The 24401-nt window shown below is 33.1% G+C and overlaps 1 protein-coding gene across 1 annotated transcript in view; it reads left to right on the plus strand.

The window, feature by feature from the left end:
- The window catches only part of LOC111032152 (probable protein phosphatase DDB_G0282105), an 89280-nt gene that overhangs the window by 59082 nt on the left and 5797 nt on the right, over window positions 1-24401 (plus strand). The window contains exons 2-3 of the mRNA XM_022312387.1: window positions 16511-17741; window positions 23277-23408. Coding sequence (XP_022168079.1) covers window positions 16511-17741; window positions 23277-23408 — 1363 coding nt within the window. The remainder of the gene's footprint in view (window positions 1-16510; window positions 17742-23276; window positions 23409-24401) is intronic.

The raw sequence follows: 24401 nt of genomic DNA on the forward strand, positions 1-24401 counted from the left end.
GAGTGTATGTATAGTAGGGGTACGTGTGAGCAAATTGAAGATTCACCAATCGCACATTATTTTCTTCGATCGCGCGTATATTGAAATTATAGTTTTTTTTTTAACGTAGGTACCTACTCAGTACTCACTGAAAGACATTATTTCTATAGATACTCGGATTGACAGTATGTAATTATTGTTAACAAGTGGTTTCTGTCTTCTGCAGAGTAATAAGCTTCGTGCACTATGCGCGAGGACAATAATAGTCCTTATAATAATTATTTGAAAATTACTATATAATAATCAATCTATTATAATTTTATAGTTTGTAAACAATGTCGGAGTATAACAAAGTATAATATTATATAAGTACTTTACTGTACTAGTAAGCACTACATAGATGTTTTATGCATAGGTACAGCTCCCACGTCGTCTTTACCTAAATGTATTATTTTTTTGAGGTCATCAAAACTATGTTAGGTACCAACTCAGAAACTACTCTTTCGAATTTCGATTTAGAAACATAACGTTTCCAAAGAAATCGTCTGCCTAACAGTGTACAGTAAAACATTAGAAAAAAATGAGTTAGTCCACAGTAAATTACTAAATTAAAAAAAAAATTAAGAAGTAGTAAAAAAAAAGGGTTTTTAATTCTTATATTATAAGTATACATCTACTAATAAATTACAAAAATCAGAATTTAAATAAATGCACAATCGTAGGATAAAATATCGATGGGCGCCAAGGCCTGATTTATAAAGAGGATGAAAACATGTCCCCTTTGATGATGTGTACATTTTCACAATATAAATTCTGATTGAATAAGAAGTCATTGTATCCAACGACTTTAGAGTGGTGTGGAGGGCACAGTGGTACTGCGCACATCTAAACTTTAAATAAATATAACTTATAACTATACTCCGATACTTGTTCAAAATTGGGTTTTGTATATTGAAATTATTTTCAGTAAAATATTCTACTTATTCATAAAAAAGTAGAATAATCTCAAAAAAAAACGATGACGTTAATAAGTAAAATATGTATATGTTTTTAAAGATGTTGTTTTTTATGACTTCAAAATATATAAAAACAATATTTCCTAAAAAGTACGGTAATACTTTTCTAGAAAACGAGTTCTAAAGAATCACCTTGTGTTATATATTATAGATCTAACTATTTTATACTACAGGAGTTCATAAATTTACTGTCATTTAGTATTCACTTAGGACATAGGTAGTAGGTACCTACAGCAGATTTCAGGGCGATAAACTTCTAACATTTAGCGAACAAGAACAAGAAAAATATTTTAAATTTAAAACTATATATTTGATGAGAAAAAATAGTTCTACAATGTTGTATTTTCAGGGGTTTCAGAAATGTACATCTGCAATATATATCGGTAACTGCAGAAATGGGATATGTACCTATACTTTTTATAATTTTTTAGTCGTGACAAAAAATATGTCATGGACATGTCTCTTTTTGTTGTTAACTGTTATTTTTAGATGCTCGGGCAGTCGGATTTGTATAAAATTAATAAAAATAAACCTGTCCCATATCTGCAGTCAGCGATTACCTGTTGATCGACAACGTTTTTTTGTCTATTGCTATTATAACATTTTATTACTATGTCGGTGTTCGTAACATAAGTAGCTGATAACATTTTACAGCCACCGATGTTTTCCGATACTACTGCAAGCGATAATCCTTTAGGAAAAAAAAATCAATATAGAAATCTGGAACTACAAACTCTTTTGCGCAGCAACGATCGTTTATTGACAGCACCATCAGCCACCCTTCAAAAACGTGCTCAAATGTTCGTTACCTATGATGTTAAATTTTTCGTGATTTGTTTCTACGCACACGTTTGTAGCTGCAGACGCTTGGTAGATATTACTATATACATATGGATATGGACTACATAATATTATTATTATTATTATTATACTATACGGACGCGTCAGTTTGGCAGTGTTTGAAAGCTCGTAAATTATATTATCATTATAATAGACGAGACATCTGGCAATGTTGTGGGGCCGCGGATAAATAAAAAATGTGATGTGTGTGTGTAAAAAAAAGCAAAGATCGAGTGCTCCGTCGCGGGTGATTTAGTAGATTTCGTTTATTTGAACAAGCCGCGACCCGAAGCGTGTTTTGCGGAATCCTTCATGGCGCTCGCACGGCTCTCTAATTAACGTGGAATAAATCGTGATGCCAAACCCATTAGTGATTTATCGGCACTGCGAAAGCATGTAGTCCGTATGATATTATTATGGCGAATCACCGGAAATCGGCCTGTGGGGCTACGCATTTATTGGCATTTGGCCGCCGCCGCCGTATTGGTTTAATTGTCGATAAAATCGTTAGTCGCCCGATCGACCGACGCAGGGTGGGCACACCCGACCGTATATTATTAGATGTACTTAAGTTTAGAACACTAATTTGTCTTGTCGTTTCGTTAGTCGTGGATATATAGTTACGGTGGTAGTAAGATGAATGAGAAATTATTACGAAAACGCTTACCGTTTCGATCATATTTCTTATTCGTTTTGTACTATGGTTGCGATTGTTTGTATGGAGATTGTATAACCGTGGTTCTGTTCAAAGTAAATCGATACTATCCAATAGACTACAGTAGTAAGACGCGAGTATTTAATATAGATTCATAGTAGCTAATATTGAAAAATAGATACCAAAATATAAAAAGGCAGAATAATTATTTTTAAATCGTATTATATGGAATGGTATAGCTTATTGCGCTGTATTAAAATGAGTTTGAAATCCGGAATTTAGCACTCTCGCAGAGTGACCTTTCCTGACTTGTTATATTATAAACATAATATATAATATTAATATATTATCATTGTATTGATAAAATTTTGATTTTTCCGTTCCGCTAAGTAATATATATATATATATATTTAATAATATATTATTTTATTTGTGTTGTACTACTCAGTCATAAATCTCGAGTGAGCACCTCGAGACTCAACTCGAGCCGTTTCTAAACAATATACTATATGGGTAGGCAATATTCTAGTAAAACAGTATTCACGTCCTAAATCGTTAAGACTATTATATTCGCACGACGCGAGACGGATTTTTTTGATCTGCAGATTTCTGAAAATTAGAAATGTCGCACATATAAACGATTACGACTTCTTTATGTAGATACTCGCGTCATAGACCGTCGCGCGTCGTCGGTGTACCTTATCTGTATAGTATATTATCGTGTGGAAGTGTGTTAAAAATAGAAATTAGAACCTACGAAAATATTCTGTTGGATACCTATGTATATATTATACAAATCTTCTTTAAACTTAAGACGTTTATGAGCGAGTTGATGAAATACTAGAAAAATGTATGTCATTAACTCATAGGTGACCTTCGTGTAGGTAATGTGCCTATATTTTTTATAAAGTCAGCGGAAAATCGAATCGAATAACGACGACGTTCTACCACGACCATATCGACACCACTACATAGTCGCGGGTTTGATTCGTTTGATGGCCGCGAAAGCTTTTACGGATTTCCGGCGTTTCGTGTGGGCAAATTTGGCAAACGAACGCGTACAGTGTGCACAGTATGCATAATTTATTATTATATTAATATAATATTATTGCTTTACCATGTAATAAAGCGTTTATCGACCTAATAATATTATGCACCGCGTTGAAGAAAACGATCTGGATTTGCACGCCAAACGGCAAAAAAAACCGGCTGCTATTTCTTATTGGAAACAAAATAACACGCGATAGCACGCATAAATCTGCATATTATTCGACGGGGCACACGCGCTTTCGAAGAAAAAAATTTAATGCGATTTAGGTACCCACAAATGGCTAAATCAATATAATATTATTGTTATAATCATCATTGTCGACGGACGCTGCTGCTGCTGCTGCTGCTGCCCACCGTCGCCCCTCAGAGACGGTTTAATAATAATAATATTGTGATAACGTCGTAGCAAAATATTTCAAAATTGTTCATTTATTACAGGTGCATTTAATATTATTTTGCGCAATAGAATAGTAACTCAATATAGGAACGTATACAATAATTAGCTTGTGACATTATTAATTGCAACCAAATTATCGTCGTCCGCATTGTTTACGGTGTGTCGCACTCGTCACGGGTGAGCAAATGACTCACACTGGTCACGGACGAGCAAAAGACACCCACCCACTGGTCTCCGAAATAAGGGTGCCCACATAATGTGGGTATAAAGGCGATGTCACCACGGAAATAATCTAGGCAGAAGATCGCTGTAAAATAAATAACGTTTCATTACGATATGACGAATTCTCCATCGCATGTCCGGCGATCGTCTCACATGGTTTACGGTGCCTTATTATCATTACTCTCGGAGGTCGTCCTTAATCATAATAATAATAATGATAATAATAATAATAATATTATATTAACGACACTTCGAACGACACTATAATACAACCGTTGCAGTGTCCTTCCTGCTGCAAAGCGGATGGTTCTCACGGACGCCCCGAACGTTTACGAAATCTTCCTAAACGATCACAATATATACTTGACAGGTACCTACATAATACTATCGTCATGATAATTATAATAATTGTAATGACAATATATGTCACTGCGTGGGCGGACGATGTCAACATGATTATATGCGAAACCTACTCAACACTCCTCATCGTGTTTGTTTTGAAGCAAACATTTACGCTCCATCGAAACGCATTCGATTATATGCCGAGCCAAGTCTTCGTAGTAATCCGTTTGACATCATATCATTCTGATATTGAGTCGAACTCACGTCTTGTACGTGCTTATTTCACCAGCTGAGTTAGGGCGAAACGATTAGAACGCGGTAAAATTATTTTTCGACTTCGCCAGACTCGTAATACGAACCGAAGGCTGTGCTCAACGATCGTCAAACACTGTCGGAGGTGCGAGTATGAAATAATGAAAAAAATACAAAGACTCGCATAAAAAGTTGAATCTTCGATCGTAGATATTGGCAATCTACTCAGATATCTAGGATTCGTTTTTATACCCGACTGTGACCGGAAACCATTTATTACCATAATATTGAGAATTTTATACCTAGCTATATTTTGCCTCTTTTAGGTATTTACTTATCATGGCGAATCAATAAAGTCTGGGTACATAATATTTTAATAACATCTTCTTCGATCTTGAATAATTGCCGGTTTCTATACCGAGATTTGACGCTGACTTATAAATCATCACAATATTGTCTTTTCTGCAGGATCAATGTATAATTGGTAAATGGTCATACACAAAATAATCTCCGTTCATTTTTTAACACCTTTTTGTGCAATATTTGATTGTTATTTGAACTCATAATGTTTTTATGCTATATTCTATAAAATAATTCAATTTTATACTTATTTATAATTTTTCAAATATTAGTTTTGATTAATGTGTTTATTTAAATTTCTTTTATTCAACCAGTTTTATTTGTATGAATAAAATACATTTATTTTGGTAGCTGGTACATCATTCACATTAGTTTTTTAAAATGTATATATAGAAACATAAAATACTATACATATTATATTGTAGCTACACCGTTACCGTTATGGACCAACAAGATTAAAATATTCACTTTTTTTTAAAAACGATGTTCTTTTCTATTCAGCCCCATCATTCATTGAATTATACCTACCAATAAAATATACTTTCTAGTAGTTAAATAAAATATATTTAATTAAGAAAGACAGCGAGAAATATGTCAAAACTTCATTCTTTACATATTGAATTATAATGAGATAAACATTACTAAGTAGTTTTACTTGTTTAATATTAAATCTTATATATATATATATATATATATGCACATACCTATTATTTAACCTGTAAGGTTATATTTATCACATTTTTACTTGTTGAAGTTTAGAGATAGCACCTTTCTGTTTTATAGTTTAATATAGAGTTTTGTTGAAATTAATTAGAAACAGTAAAATTAAATTTATTGAAATTGTTGCGTCTATAGTTTAACTTACAAAATGACCTATATAGCATCATACGTATTTCTCGTACTATAAAAAATGTGTTTTTAATATATTATTGTAACTGGTTTCTATTGTTTGTAAGTACCTACCTACGTACCTGGTGAAACATCATGTGAAATATATTGCGTGTGTCTAATAAACTATAGAGGACATCATAAGTTATAAACTAAAAATACTCTTTAATTAAATATGATTGGTTTTTATTTAATATTAACTGTGCACACATTATCTTGTAAATTATTTAAAAAACAGTGTTACTTTTTGTAGTTGTAAAATGACGAAGTGTGTGTTTTAGTGCGAAAATTTTTTTTTTAGAAAATACCGTGTGAATATTCTGGTCTCGGAGTTTGCCTCGTGCCCTATTCGCAAGGCCTTTAGTATAATGTTATTACCTAGGTATAATTTGAGTGATTTAATAGACTGTGTGCTATCCAAACAGAGAAGTCGTGTATAATTATTTAAGATAACTCGAGGAATGCGAGTGAGAATTTAATGTATAGAAACTTTTAATGAAATAAACAACTACTGATAGTAGGTAGGTACACACTCATATAATAATAATAATAATATATAACATGGATTTTATAGCCCAAGTCACGGATGCCCTTAAACTTTGTACGCAACGTGATAATAAAAACGGACACGAATGTAATAATTGAAAAATAAAATGAAGATGTCTCCATGAAAATCAATAGTAATTACGAGATTACATTGTCCTAAGGTCGTTTTAATGGACGCGATGACGCGATGATACGCGATGATGACGTGATAACGAACTAGAGAAAGACGCTTCCGGCGTTCGACCCCTCCAGACATACTATTACAAGAATAATGTTTTTATTTTTGTTTGAACGTGGTGCGCTGACTTCCAAATTCAGCCGTACCCTGCAAAAGTCAAAACTCCGTAATTTATTGCCCCGCATTTCAGTTATTTTCACCTCGTTCGTGGCGATATTTTATTCTACTTTCTTCGTCATTTTCAAAAAAAAAAAAAAAACACCGCAAACTCTGGAGTACAACGCCTAGCGTGGTGTGGCATACCTACATAGCAGTTATGCGGTCGGTTCCTCGGGCCATTCGCGGTGATCGAGATCAAAATGATATATATATTATCACGGGAAAATGGAAACAAGCAACAGTAACAATATCGTATAAAATGTTTGTCCGCGTATCCGTGCTCGTACTTTTATGCATATAATATAACGTTTTATATGTGCCTACCCATATATTATAAGCTATTCTACAGTAGACGTATGTTCGCATTATTATTATTATTATTATTATTATTATTACTATTTATTATAAAACCGCGGTTTGCATTTGCCTACACTTTTTCTTCTCGAATCCCCTTGAATCGCGACCTGCAGCTCCTGCAATGATATCGTAACGTCATTCTCGTCGCAAGTTTCTACTTTCGTTCGTTTCGCTTTCGTTTTCGTCCTGCAACACATATTACATAGGTAATTGACACCTATAGCGCATTTATTCCTTTGATCGTACATACCTAGGTATAACTGCGAGCCTGGGCAAGTTAATAATAATTTTTAACTTAGTTAAGTTAAATTGACAGAAAACATTTTAAAAAGCTTAAAGTCAGTAGTTCATTTTTTTTTAAACTCAGTTAAGTTAAAAGTTATTTGAAACACTATAGTTAACTTATTAAGTTAAGTTGAGTTATTTTTTTAATATTCAAGAACAGCTAGTTATATGGTTTAAAATAATAAAAAGTAAATGTTTATGCAATGTATATCATCAATAATAATTTAATTATTTAATTATTTATAAATGAACGAAATTGGATTTGATTAAAAGTAACTATGTTATTTATTAAATATATATCAATAAAAATCAGTTAAGTTAAAAATTAAGTTGATGAAAATGAAATCTTAAAGAGTTCAGTTAAAAAGTTAAAATTAACTTAACTTAAACGTTTTAACTCGTTTATGCCCAGGTCTTTGTATAAGTGCAAGCGATCGAATACTACGTACCTGCAATCGAACCATATGGACGATGTAGTCGACATCACTGTATTGTATAGGTTTTTCTGGCAAATTTTTAGTGAACCCAATTTTATTTCAATATAAGCAGCTATAGATGGAGTAAAAATCTTTGTACCCTATAAACCCACTTGCCAGTGGCCGTGTGTTTGCATTCGTCTTATATGTGTTAGAAAAATAATAACTACAACAAACGCTTCACACGATTACACGAATAGCTATTATTGTGTCGCTTTATACACATTACGCGTTACGTGTTGCGTACACACTTATATAGATATATAAAGATGTATATTTATAATTTCCATGTATCGTGTTACTCAGTGAGCAATACTGACTTTACGCCGATGTGTATATATGGTACGAACAAACGATCTATAATAAGAAAACATAATCTAACCGGATTTCATAGCAGATTAATCAAATCTGTAAATGAAATCACAACTGTATACAAACGAGCTAATCCGTTTGTTCGTGTAATAAACAAACATAGGGTGCGAGATCTGTTGTATACGATAGGGTGGAGAAAGTTGTCCGAAGAATTCGTACGGGACAAACGTTTCGATTAAAGACTTTTTGTGTGCGAGTTATCAAAGAAAGATTATAATATAATATTGTATTGTATTTTCAATTCATAATAATATGTAGTATTTAAAAATTCTCTAATGTAAACATTGTTATTATTATTATTATTATTAATTATTATTATTACTATTATTATTTTTTTGACATTTATCTATTTGAAATATAATATAATCTGCAAATCAGTATAAAATAATCGTACGTGAGTAGGTATAATTTATGCGAACTCGAAACACAAGTCAATAGGAATTACTCAACAGTAATACTTTTAACGCGATGATTTTTATCATATGATGACTGATAAGTCTTTACGACATTTTTTCTTTAGCCCTCCTGGGGGTTTTCCTGGGATATTGCAGTCTGAGTAAGGGCAAATATCAGCTGGTTTGTATGACTTGCAAAGCAGGAGAAAAAGAGCATGTACCAATATGGGTAGCGCGGGTAGCAATACTTATGAGAATGTTTGAACTTTTATAAGCTCTCGAGTGAATGGTACCTACGATTTGAAACATAAAATCACTCACATGTGACAATGAATTGTTATTAAAAAATATATAAATAAATTTGACGCACAAAAATGTACCTACCAACGTTTTCCTTCCAAGGTTGCGTTAATGTTAAATGTTACATTGATATCGCACAAAAGTCTTCTGTTATTCAACCAACTGAGGTTACTTCCGGTTACTGTGAATTCAAGTTAAAATGACGGCCACCAAAGACAACCATAACAATTCGTCACTATCCATCTCAAACAAAGTTTGATAAAATTAAGATTCTATAATTTTCTGTTGATTGCCTTCTTAGTTCTAAATTATTTAGACTGAATAAATTCCTCGCTAAATGCACTTCATATTTCGCCTATCCATAACACATTAATGCACAAACAAAACTAATAAAAATTATCTATAAAATATGTATTTTACTTTTAAGACTCCGGACTCTTATAATGTGTAATATTGTAAACTGTAATTGTCAAGCCATTATAATTTGTCCAAATAAATAGCATTACCTTTGAGTGCTGATTTTTAATAATAAAAAAAATGTATGATTTTACATAATTTGTTATTGATATGTATTTTTTCATATTTTATTTTGGCTTTTTAGTTGGTTCAGATTTTTTTTTAACTACTAGTATAATATGCTTAGCTGCCGAAAAACTTACCATTAAATGTATCTATTATTCGTAATAAAAAAAACACGGCCTTCTCTTTTCAGCACTTCCCTTCTTCAGTCCAAACCTTCTTGTGCCTACTTTGCCTCTGATTCCAATAATCAAAATACTCAATAATTCTTTAAACGATACATTGTTATCGAAATTTCTTTCTGATCTAATTTTACCTTCTCCTATCACTCCTTACCACAGCATTACACATAATAATAAATACCACAGCGCACAATTATTTATTTTTCTGTTCTTTAATTATCATCATAATATACGTCGTTGGATTATGTTATTAGTTATTTAAGACATTACATACTGGCTATAACCATTGTCTTCTGACAAGAGAACATATGAAATGACTACCAAAACAAAATGTGTCGAGGTCCAAACGGTAACATCCAAAAACACCTGTTAACCCACGATTATAAATGTATAGGAATAAAATAGTATAATATTAGTTTTACATTTTTTACAGCTTAGTATTTTGTATTGTAACTTCTTAAATCAATTTGAAATCACTTTATCATAGGGCGATGGGTGACCAGTAGATACAATATTTTAATTCGTGTTTATTACTGTACCAGTTCAGTATTAATCTTTGATTTTATATTTTGTATTCTAATACCATTCCAATATTATCTTCATTATTTTATCATTACAATTATGTTTCGCTATTATTTTTAAATACTTTTAATTATCTGTGTTTTTATCAGCTATAATATTATTAAATTAATTTAGAGTTAAGATGTATAAAAAAAAGTATATAAATAAAAACATGCTTAACTCGTGTTTATTCTATTTTTTATTTGTAGTAAACGATAGTTGTATAAAAAATTTCGCAATTAAATACCACTTTTTAACTTAATAAAGCAGTTAGAAAAGATTCTAAACATTCATTCTTAATGGTAATTGTAATATTTTAAATGTTTACTACTGTACTTATTATGTACAGATTGCTTACCTATTCACATTTTCCAAAAATAAGTATAATGGAGGTACATTATGTTTTTTTATGTTTATCATTTATCTTCTATCGTTAAAATATTTTATTTTTATGGTGTACGTGATTACTGATCTCGATCATAACCTTGATAATTAATATTTCATTTACAATATTCATTGATAATTTCTTAATTTATGAGTTGCATATTAATGATAATCATTTATATTATATATGATGTATATCACATATTAAAAACAAGTTCAGTCCCACGGTTATTGAAATTAACATTAATTTTCACAATTGCCCTATATTTCAAAATTGTTATTCTCATAAATAAAGTATATTAAGGTCATTTATGATTTGTATAAGAGTTAAGTATCGTACAATTACATATAAAAACTTTTTTCTATATATATATAAATACGAAAATGAGTAAATTGCATGGATTTTGAAACTCGTACTGTATATAATAATAATAATAATAATAATAATAATAATACCAGTATTCAATTAATCTTCAATATGTGATACAATTATAAAATAAAAGTAAAATCACAAAAAATCAAGTTTTTTGTTTATTTAATTTAATAATAATGACTGTATAAAAAATTTGAAATAACGTACTTGGGCGTACACACAATTTTCTCTTAAATATATTAAGGCTAACATGTTTTGGTAGTTTTATTTAATATAAAGGATTAAAATAACTGGACAAACATTTAATTGCACAAATAAATATGTGTATATAGTTAAGTGTTTTTATACTTTACAAATGCATGAATTTTTTTTAGTATTACCTATGTACTTCACTTGGAGTGATTGATATACATTTTACATAGACTGTCTTATTGCTGAGACATTGAGATTATGTGGCAATAATATTTGATACCTACGATGACACAATCTTTAAATTTATTTAACTACATATTCTATAACTAGTTCAAACAAAATTTTATTATCTGATGTATTTACTATGTTTCATACGATTAAAATTACTGTAGCCATATAATTTACTACCACTTAACAAAAACATTATTTATATTATTTTAATGAAAACGAATTTGAACTACAACAGGTTATTGACATTTGGAAATGAATTTGTCCGGCCAATTCATGTTGAAAGTATGATTAAATATTTGGATTTCGTATAATATGATGGGTACAATTATTTAAATAAAATATTCTGGATTATTTCACACATTGTTATAATATGTTATAACAATAAAACACGTATAATATGCGCAGTCTTGAAATAAAATGTATCTTTACATTATTATACAGACATAATATACCCAACACGATTATATACATATTTTGAAAAAAAATCGTCATCTAATTATTTATGCCCGTGTCGTACCTATAAAAGAACATTATAATAAATTTATAGGATATGGAAAACAATAGTACCATATATCATAATATTTTAATAATATTTAAATCCATAGTAGGCACTTACGTGATGATATAAAGTAACAAAAAAAGTATTAGTACGACGTAAGTACCTGTTTTAAAATCGTTTTTATAAAATTAAAATCAAAACACGTCTTAATCCATATTGTTTCATGCCACTATATAAATTAACAATTATAAATATATCGAGGTAAAAGTTTAAAAAAATGTCTCAGATGATAGTTGAACGAAAGTCGACTCGTTATTCACATGAAATAAAAATACGATGTAAACTGTATAATATGGTCGGTAGGTAGTGACTTCTTGGGAGAAAACTATAGAGTATCACAATGCACACACGTAACCGCACTCGTTAAGGAATATTTATGATGAACGGTGGCACGGTTCGTAGAGGTTAAATACTCAAATGAATATATTTAATATAATATTTCATCACTCTGATGTGTTAATCGAAATTTTCAAAGTGAAAACGTATAAATATTAAAATAATTCTGAAAACGCCACAGCGATGGTACCACAGTACTGCCATTATTTGAATACCAAAATTATTCATTGTTACATGTACTTCATTGTGTTGTTCAATTTTCGAACACCACTAAATCGTCTGCACAAATCAGTAAAAAAAAAAAAGGATTTTCCAAGCAGGTGCTCAGTTAGTGGACTTAAGTGCTATCGCCACTCGCGCACTGAGTACCTACCTACGACAACTGGTAACATAAAATATATAAACTGTACAACTGATAATAATTAAAGTACTTGTATAATATGTAACTCGAGTCTTCGATAATCGATTTAAGTAATGGAAAAATAAATGTAAAATTGATGCAACAGCTAGAATATCGTCTTGAAATGTTCCTCTGCATAATGTGCTATCAGTCCTATATCACTAATATTTAACGTCTCCGAGCGCATTGTAAAATAATAAAAATGAAACACATATATAGACAGTGTGACGATAACATGTATATAATGTGGCCGGTAACGGTGACTCTTCGAGCACAGCAGCACGAGCGACTTTATCTGCGCTTATAATATTGCGATTTGAGAGCAATATTATCATTTATCACAATGTAAACACGGATTAATTGCATCAGATATTATAATAACACACGCGAGCCGAGTAGGTATGTATAGGTATAGTGGATAATGGAACGAGTTCGGGTGGAGTCGCGGTCGGTTTTCGTATTTACGACCGTTTTATTATTATTAGTATTTTATTATTATTTTTTCCTCGGTATATTATATGCACCTAAATAATATAAAATATATATAATAATATATATATACCTACACCTAATGTATATATAATATTCCTATCCGTTACGATATTCACCGTGTGCCGCAGCACGCAATAAGTATCTCGCGCGGCTTATCGCGGTCCGACCATCGCGGGCTGCGAGTATTATTATTATTACACACGGGTGGAGGTATGTATATTATTATTATTATACCATAAGACTGCAGCGCGCCCCGGGGAGAGACCAGTTTTGCGCACTATTATGCCATCCGGTCCGAACTCTTATTTGGCCGAAATCTACCGCACACGCGCGCGCGTCCGCCGGGAGACTTTAACGCGCTGGTCACCTGCCGCGACGACTCCGCAGCACCACGTGCTATAATTGCAGCCGACTCACGTGCGTACCTATATATTATATATTACTATCATCATCGCTGGATATATAGATGACTTCGCCTACGTTTCTGGTGCGCGTTTTAGTCTTTAGATGTTCGGCGGCAACAATATTATTATCATGTTCCTACATATACGCCCATATAACGCGTGTAGGTATACACACAGGTACACATACGTGTATCGAAGTAGTAAAGTGTGTGCCAGATACGAATTCAGATAAACTACCTATACTTTATATTATATACACGTATGTTTCACGTACCAACTACATGTCTATACGACTATACGAGAGTATACCGCATTTCCGGATGAAATCGGGATTGGTCGAACTACGGTCTACGAACCGCAGCGGACGACGGTGGCGGGCTAAGAAAGTCGACGGATGAATGATGATAATGTCCATATTATAATTATTTGTATTACTGAGCGGAATGGCGTTGTGGGAATTCAAACTCAACGAGTCAAATGCAATATATATATTATCTATATAGATACCATATACGATAGAGAATTTTTTGAGTAACACAATTTAACACTTTTAGTCATTTATAAAGTACCTATACCTACTATGTAGTGTACAAGATGATTTTCTGTGAAATAGTTGGATAACTGCAGACGGACAAAAACAATAGAAAACCTCCACAAAATATCCACCTACTCGAGGGACGTTTGAATAATACAATATCTACGTGAGGGGCGCAACAAAATTAAACGGTGAAGGTTATTTTGTTTCGAAAATTCAGTAGCTTATCTAACCACTATATTAGAAACGCAACATATATTATGGGCATCGATAACCATAACAATCGAACATGTCCTGCTGAAGCCGTTAGAAATATGCGAAATGCATTACACGAATCACAGAACATAAACATATGGGTAATATACCTACTTGTTAACGAATTATTTTTTACTTCAATGCCACAAGTTGTAGGAATATCTATATTGTATTTGGAAACAATCAAACATAATTTAACGAATTTTATATTCTGATAGAATACTGAATCTAATTTTCACGAAGCTATATATTATTGTATTATACACACTTGCGTATTATTTTGGATGTTCGTTACATGAAAAATAATTGGAATAATGTAATCACGGAGAACAAGAAGAAATATCAACATGATAAACAAATACGTCAATATAGGGCACGAGTTAATGAATTTAAATGTATATAGTTTTTAAAAGTTTAAAAATGTCCCCTAAATCATAATAAAACAATGACCAATATTTAAAAAAATTATAAATCATTTCATACCTTGCTATAATTTTCTCTTTTGTTACTCAGAAACTTTCTTTTTTTAAGGTATGGTGACAATTTTATACTCTAGAAATTACATATTTTGTTGTATATATTGTAATTCGTAATATAATACTTTTAATCAAAATATTCTTGTTAAATTATTTCAATCTTGAGTTTTCAATATGTATTTATATTATGTGTTATTGTAATATACCATTCAGCTCTTGTGCTCGTAAATGTAGAAAACAATTTCTTTTGTGATTGATATATGTAAATTATGGTAATAATCAAATTTCACGTTTATCGAAAATATCGACAGCATGAAAATGTAATGAAATCTATTTTGCAATGTATTATCATTATAATTAAACAAAATATAAATAATGCGCGTACAAAAACATGATTGTAATATTCACGTTAGGGGCTTTCGTCCAGATTCAATTTATTTAATCTTTCAACGTCAATGAAACGATCGAGTCAGTTCTGTAATTTTAAGATTGATCACATTTTTCGGTTTAATGAAATGTTTCGTACTCTCGTATATTATTATATATAAATAGGCTTACGGTTCCGAAGACGACGTAAATCGCATTATATCACAGCAGGTCGTAAAAAGTGCACGAGTGCAATCGTCGCCACGTTATCTAACTGGTGGAATATATACTGTAACGAATTAAAAACTGGTTTGCTATGTTTATACATATTATACCGCTTACCATGCTCGTCCATTCATAACACAGTCCGTGCGTGCACCGGAGATCGATGTACAATACTAATACTAATATTTCAGTGTGCGTTTGTGTAATGTGAATATAAATATATAAGCTGGACATGTGAGTGAGCGTGTGTGTGTGTGTAAGTGTGTCGCCGTGATCGTATCAAAGGGTACGTATTCATTAGTAGGCCTCACAAATTGGGTTATTCCTCGTATGGAAACCACACGCGAAAACAGTTTTGGTATCACAATGTATTCGTGTTGTGTAATTGTCAAACGTACGTGTCGGTACTACGGTGTCGATAGGTCTCGGCATACGATGACCTTTTTTTTTCATTCTAGAACCGTTGGGTGTCAAGGAGATTTTCTCTTTTAAAAATATTTTAAAATCTGTCGTACGCATACCTTCTATAATTCTTACGGTTCGGAACAGTTTATATATTTTTATCGTGATTGTCATGGGTGTTTTTATACCCACAAAAAGAAATAGGTACGAGTTTTTGTTTTTAACGAATATAATATAATATTATTGTATTCAACAATTATTTTTTCCATGACATGAAATCATGAAGTAGGCAACTACCTAATACTATGTGTTATGTACGTTAAAAAATGTACCAAAATGTTATAGGCATAAATACATAGTAATATTATTCGACAGTGATAATAATTTTTAGTACTTGTTTTACAGTGGAGGTAACAAACATTAGTTCGGTTTTGTCATTTGCTATATATTATAATTTGACTGAAATATTGAATTGCTCATTTGAAATGGATTGATTTTAGTGTGTACATTTTCAATGGCGTTTACAAATGTGTTATTATTTCGTTTCAGGGAGCAATACTTGTTCAATGTATTCGAAGTGATCGTCTCCACGTTAGAGACGAAACTCCAGAGAATAGAAAACTTGGATAAAGCCGTGGAGCACCTCATGCGCCGAGTAGAACAACTGGATTCACGAGTGACCAACAACATCGACAAGACGGAAGCGGTGATTGGTAAGTTGCGGTCGCTGGACACCAAACTGTTCCAAAAAGAACCTGGTACCCTCGGCCACCACCTCGAGACCAGACTGACGACTTTGGACCGTAAAGTGGGCGACATTGACACCAAGTTGGTCGGGCTAAAAAGTCAGCTGGACAACAACTTCCTGGCACCCGCCGACGATATCAACGCCGAGGCGAGCGAAAAAAAACCCGTGAACGTCCATCACTTGGACGTCTCCAAGTTGCTCAACACGCAGATGGACAACATCCGGAGCAACACTGCCAACATTGACAGGAAGCTGCAGTTCCACATAAACATGGTATCGGACGGGCTAACCAAGATCATAAGCATGGTGTCTGATGTGCACGGCGCCATCGTCGAACAGGACAATAACCACAACAACAACAACCACCACCATGGTAGCGGTCGGTCGGGCAACAAAACGACGACCACCACACCGGCGTCGGCGCCGGAGAGGAGCAACAAAATCGACCAGCTGGTCAGGCAGATGCACCCGATACTGAGCGTCAGTGAGAAAATGGACGAGGTGTGGAACGTGGTGGTCGGCACCAAGAGCTCGGTGGACGACCTCGTGCCCAAGTCCGACGAACTGCTGACGCAGACCCAACGCCAAGAGCGGGCCATTAGCGACATACACGACGACCTGCGCATGAACACCAACAAGATCATCGCCAACCTGGACGTGGTGGAGCGCAGGCTGAAGAAGCAAGAGGACGACGTGGTCACGTTGGCCCAGCGGCCCGTGCCCGCCGAGATGCTGCGCCTGGACCCGACCATCGACGATTACTCCCGGTACGACGAACAGCTGCAATCCGAGTCCACGACGCTTTCATCCTCCGTGTCGTTTACTACCCCTACCAGTGTCGGTAGCGGTGTCGGCGGTATCGGTGGTATCGGCGGCCCTACGCCTGGCACGCCCCCGGACGTCCAACTGTCGTTTCAGACGTCAAGGAACGCGCCCCAGAAGAACAGAGGAGTGGTGTTCCCGAGCGTCAAGAACAAACCGCCACCGGCTAACATCAGTTTCTTGACCGAGCAGTTCAACCGCGAAGTCAAAGTGAGTTTTCATATTTCTTTTTCGTAACATTGCGGTAGGCGACAAACGTTCAAAAAACTATACATAATTTATAATAATATGCATCGTCGATATAATATTGTACAATGTTTGTCTAACTCGACTTTGAATGGGTTGTTCGTGGTAACTGATTAATGATAACGACAAACACGCAGTAATCAAATACTCGTTAAATTCCTAAATCCCAATAAATTAAATATTTTATTTTTATTTTGAAATTTATCTAGATATAAATTAAGTCGTTTTGCTTAAGACCCTGATTTCAAAACGTTATATTTATAATAATATATTATGACTATGAACTTGGAAGTTACAGAGTTGTTCAAACTGAGGAAAATGTTAAAATAACTACTTCCAGGTAATATTTCAAATAGAACATCGAAGTTCACATTATTAATAGGAACTTTCATGTTTCACGGCAGTCTAATATTTAATGAGATATTATAACCACTGTAACACAATCACCTACGCTTTGCAGTTGAATAATATCGATAAATAGACATTAAATATTTTAATGTTCACAATTAATTGTATTTTTTCAAATGTTTCCCTTTAAGTTATGGTCTATATAACGTATTAACCACATTATATATCATGTGAACCATACAATATCTAATATTAGCCATTAGTTTGTGTAAACGGTAATTTTTATTAGTTTACTCTTTCATGTGTATAATATTATGTAGGTATGTTGTACGATATATCAATATTTAGTCTAGATAATATTATGATTATATACGGAACTGAGTTAAAAAATATAGAGAAATCATCAGATAAGACCCGTACTTGTGTACCGGTCAAACAAATAACATTTTATTGAACTAAATACACGCGAACGTAATTTCATTGTAATGCGATACGAATTACACGTAGGTATAATGAATCAAACGAGAAAACGATATTTTAATCCATTTTTTAACACTGCGCTCATTAAAAATGCGTGTGTCGCACGTTGCATAAAAGATTTACCTAGAGATTAAAATAATATAATAATCATTATTTGAAATTTACTCTGTTGCATAAAAGACTTTTTAAACTTTAACAGGAATTTAAATTATAGGTTGCCGAGCATTGTATCTCAGATCTGATTTTAGTGACGTGTAGTTTTTAAACGTCGTTTAATTTAACAGGACGTATTAAATAATGTATTTCACAAGCTTGACAGTCGGTAATAATGTAATATTTTCTTCGGCTCACAACTCACAAGCTACCATTCAACTTTTTATTAGTAGGTAGGTATCTCTTTATTTGTAAACGGTTCAAATTAAGGCGTACATTAATTACACAGATTAATTGATAATGATTTTGACAAGCCACACGCATTAAATAAAAATCCGATTAGGATACAGTTTCGAATACGTTACAGTATTGTAGGTGTATTATTCGAGTGAAATGACGACCAAAAAATGCACCTATTCGATTTTAATGATATACGATTTTGGATTTAGATATCATTAAACAGTTTTTAGAAATATAAATAGTTAAAAAGAGAACAATTTACGATTTCTGTGATTCATAAAATCATTAGTTATTAAATATTAAGACATTCAATCTTGAAGAGTGGTTTTTTTTACATAATCTTTTGAAATGCATAAACTAATATTAGTGATTATTAATGGCACCGTTTCGTGTGAACCTTCAACCGTTATAACTTATAATTTACACGGTTTCCGCAAAATAGGTTTCCCCCCAAGAAGTTACTGAAGTCTATATTCATTAAATTTTGTTCATCGAACAGGTTTCTCTATGTTATGTACATAAAGCAATCATAATCGTATTAAATTTATAATTATGTCAATTTTAGCGTATCGTGATCGCATGTATAGAAGGGTCTAATAAACTCAACTCTATAAGTCTCACAGTGTATAAGTATATAGCGTAATGTAATATATACAAGTTATATATAGATTATAATGTTATAAAGGAATCAGTTGAAAATTATAATTTTAAAATAACATCCAGTTATAATAATATGTCGTAAAAATAACTCGGGATTTTCTGAACCTTGTTCATGCAACTACTAACCGAGTCGTATCGATATTGTTTTTAATTTTTATGCAGTCCTTGAGCTTGTGAAAATGAAAACGAGGGTAAAACTATACCTGACAGGCACGTTTTAACAGTGTGACTTACATTATAGACTGGTAGTGAAAAGTGCAGACCGAACACCGTGGTCCAACATGAATAGATAAACGATTGTTATTATTCTTACCTTGGAGTTCGCAAATTTGAATTACCTATATATACGTAATACTTTAAGGTTTTCTCGGTATAGGTGAACGTAATTAGGGGTAACGAATATTCAGAAAAACATTCTGCAAGTATCATTATTTTTAATGGCAAACGGAGATAAAATATTACCAGTAACAAGACACTGATAAAACTAGATCAACGTTGCAATTGTTGTTGTTTTTTCTAACGTTAAAATAATATGCGACCACATAATAATAACAAGTACAGGGACGATAATGTTATGCGATACGTGCGTTTTAAATTTTGTATTGTATTTTAATTCTTACAAACGATCCTTGAGCTACTTGGTGAAAATAATCGATCAAAATAATTTACTATCATAATCTGATTTGTAGGAAAAAATCTGTTCATAGTTTCAACATTCTGAGATCTAACCCCTGTAAATTCAATCGACAATTGCTGTCCAGTATAGGTTTATTTTCATAATATAAAGGTAGTTGTAGATACCTACAAAACAAATACCTGTACTAACTGTCATTCGAGTAGATATATGAATGCATAAATGTTTTTACTACATTTAATTATTTCACATATTTTATTTGACCACGTGTTACCCTATATATCTACCCTAAATATTATGATTTATAACTCGATAAAATGCGTTTGAAATGTCTGAACATTTGAAAGGATCGTTATTGATTTTTAAATTCGTGACTTAAATAATTGATAAATCATTCATTTTTTTTTGTTTTTTTACAATTAATTTATTATAAAATTTTGAGTTTCCTCAATTTTGTTGTTCAAATAATAAACAATTATTTTATTATTGTTAAAAAACGACTAGATAATAATAATAACAAATCAATAAGAACCAACAAAATAACAGTCGAACGGGAGTCACGATCTTTAAATAAAATGAGCAATGAACCGGGACGAATTGCATAAAAGTGTTTTTTAACCATTAATAATGGCGAAAAATATACAAAAAAAACAAAACAATATAGAACGGCGCAAAATAATAATTTTATCTTGACCTGCGTGTAGATACGTTCAAGGAAAAATAACAATCAGTTTGTCGTTTCCTTTAATATATTATACATAGGTAGGCGGCCCTATATTATAATAATTTATCTATGATATTTTCAATAATCGGCGTTCATTTCATTTTCTATATCAAAGTCCCCGATCCTCGTGCCGTCACACTCGCGCATTTGGAGGTTGAACGTACAAATGGATACCTCCTGTGTAGATTGTGTTACAGACACATTTTGTTATTAAAATATAATAACAATAACGACAAGAGACAATCGAAATGTTGAAAGTGCAACAGGACTCGTCCGAAACGGGTTTTGCCATTGAAAAGCCAAATTATTAATATATTTAGAAACAAATAAGAAAAACAAAACTCCACCGCCCGTGAGAAACTCACAATTATTATTATAAACCTACACACTCATATTATACATATCATTAAGTATATAATTTCCAATATCACGTGTGTGCACATAATTGAAAACGGGCGCCGTGGGAACGCGTACGAAATCACCGAAGGCCGGAGACTTAGAATTTGCTCTGATTCCCATTCCGTTTACTCGTTACTCGTATACACCTGTACCTATATATATATATATATATATATACGACACCGCATAATATATGATATGAGTCCAAAAGAGGGACGGGTCATCTGAAGTTATATAATATAATGTAATGGCGACGACGGTGTGCATATTAGAACACGATTCGTATTATGGGACAATATATGGAATATTATATAGGTATAAGAGCGCTGAAAATGGCTCGACCGACCGAGACAACAAAACCGTGTGCGACCTGTAGTGTTATATTATTATTATGCACCTGCAGTATTGGTGTGCAATATTATTATCACGCGGTATTGAGAGGTGTACGCGAGATAATAATAATAATATGAAATATATATAATGATATATTATGCCTATTAGATCGAGCGTTACATCGATCACAATCGGCAAACGGGATTTTTTTATAGATCGTTACAGATATGATCCATTCAGCGACGATAAAAAAACGCGCAGTACTCGCTTTTTTAACGCACCTACCAACAAGTCATACACAGGTAAACGATAAAATAACGTTTTTTTTTTCTGTCCTTACATTTCTGCCGGCGCAGCTTTTACTCGCCGCAGTCTACCGATCCGACGCCGCCCCGGGAATAGTTGGTATAGGTATTATAATACACAGCTGAATGTCGAGACATCGCACAGGGCTATCGTGTGTACAGTTTTAAAAGCTGATAAACGCTCCACTGCCTCCACTGCTCTAATTATTGTCGCTATGTATAGGGTATGATGGGAGTGTATGTGCGTTGAAATCCGGCGAGATCGTTGCATAAAAAAATATTATTGTTTATATATCGACGAGAAAACGATCAAAAGTCAATAGTGAAAGAATACTAATATAATAATATGATATGATATATAAATTATGGACGTAATAATATTATTATACGGCCTGCTGCTGGCCGGCGAGTATTTTATAACCGCCGTAACATAATACGTATATATATATATAATAGCGTAACGACGAATACCTAATATTTTCGATTATCTACCAGGCATCGGTTAATTGATCGATGTAATGGATTATGTTAATTTGACAGGTAAACTCTCTCGGAAAATAAAACGTTGACTTAAATTATATTAAACGGATGGATTATTATATGTAAGGTCGACGTTTGAGCTGGTACACATATTATGTGTTGTATCTCAATCCTTAAAATAATGAACCGTTTTCTCCTTGAACACGCCACCATACGAATTGTCAAGAAACAATAATTACGTTTTTTATATTCATCATGCGAGTGCGCTGCACGTGTGCATTTTGAGGATTAAAATTTTCAAAAAACTTTGCGTGCCATTAACACGAATTCGACCGATGGTTTAACATTATTATTTTTTTTTCTAAATTCAAAACGTATTGTACAAATAAGGAAATATTATATAAGCCGTGTGTTGCATAATTTTGTGTTAAGTATAAAGTAGTAATTAAATTTGTTATTTCATAAATGTCTATATAATTATTGTATTTGTTTTATAATTAGTACACATGGCGGTATATGCCGACTATATAGCGACCATAATATTACCATATGCATATTATTATAAAATTATATTATGCGAACATGGTCGACGATTTAAGTTCGATATACGATTATATCATTGTATTTGCAATAATCGCAAGCTGCGACCAAGTTTCGTTGATATCGATCATAATATATACAATTTATGAAGATATTATAATGTTATTATTCATTAATTTAATCTCTGTTTTTTGTTTTTATAGGGTTTTTCGTGTCTGGACCTCTTGAACGCGGGCATGAAGCAATCTGGCGTGTACTATTTGCAAATCCGGGGTACGGCCTACTGGTACCTGAAGGTGTTCTGCGAACAGGAGATTGCGGACGGAGGTTGGACGGTAAGTCTTGACACAACGCTGTCCCCACCCCCCCCCCCAGAGGGCGTTCATGTACAAAATAATATTATAATATTATAAGACATTAACGAAACACTCGCATATACGCAAACAATAATAATAACAACAACAACACACAACAACAGTATATTATAATCGAGCACGAGCGTGCATCGTTGTCACCGTAGTCTATTTGATTGTTGCGCATGGCGGCGGCGCAGTGATAACGTTAGAGTACCTAAAATTACTATTACTATGACGTCGTGTAGGTAATAATAGCTCAGCTGAAGTCCTACACGACTATGATATTACTATATATTGAAGCGGACGACACGCGTATAATAATAATATTTTCTCATTATAATATATAATTTTTCGGACAACCTCGACCGCGGTATCCGCGGACAAAAATGTGATGTAACGCGAGCGCAAGTCTCCGTTTGGAGACTTTAACTCGAACACACGATTGTTATATTACACCCGTCGTCATAGTCGCGTCGTGGTCGTCCAAGGCCTCCTCGGTCAGCGCTCGTACAACAACACGTCTTGTAAAGTGTTCGGGCGGCAGCGTGAAAGTTGCGAGCGGAGGTGAAAAAAAAAATAATAATAAAAAACCCGAAGAAAAATAAAATAAATGTAGATCGACACGACACACACTATTTAACCAGGTACCAGCTGTATAGTACTATGCGGTATAGTGGTATACCTCTATATATTATAACGCTTGATATATACTATTGTGCTTTTCGCCGTCGTTTATGTTATTGTTATTATTGTTGTTGAGTTATACCTACTTACTTCCACGCCGCCGCCGGAGACCTTGCCGTTGTGGGTATATTTTAAACGGCTCGTTGTGCGAATATAATAATATAATATATAGATAAATAGGTGGTACCCGCGACTGCATACGGCCGTTCGTCGTTATTTAATTGCTCCGTAATTATCCCTAATCTACGACGTGAGACAATAACGGCGGCGGCGCTCGATATATCGCCG

The sequence above is a fragment of the Myzus persicae genome, unplaced genomic scaffold (genome assembly GCF_001856785.1).
Source record: "Myzus persicae strain clone G006 unplaced genomic scaffold, MPER_G0061.0, whole genome shotgun sequence".
NCBI lineage: Eukaryota > Metazoa > Arthropoda > Insecta > Hemiptera > Aphididae > Myzus > Myzus persicae.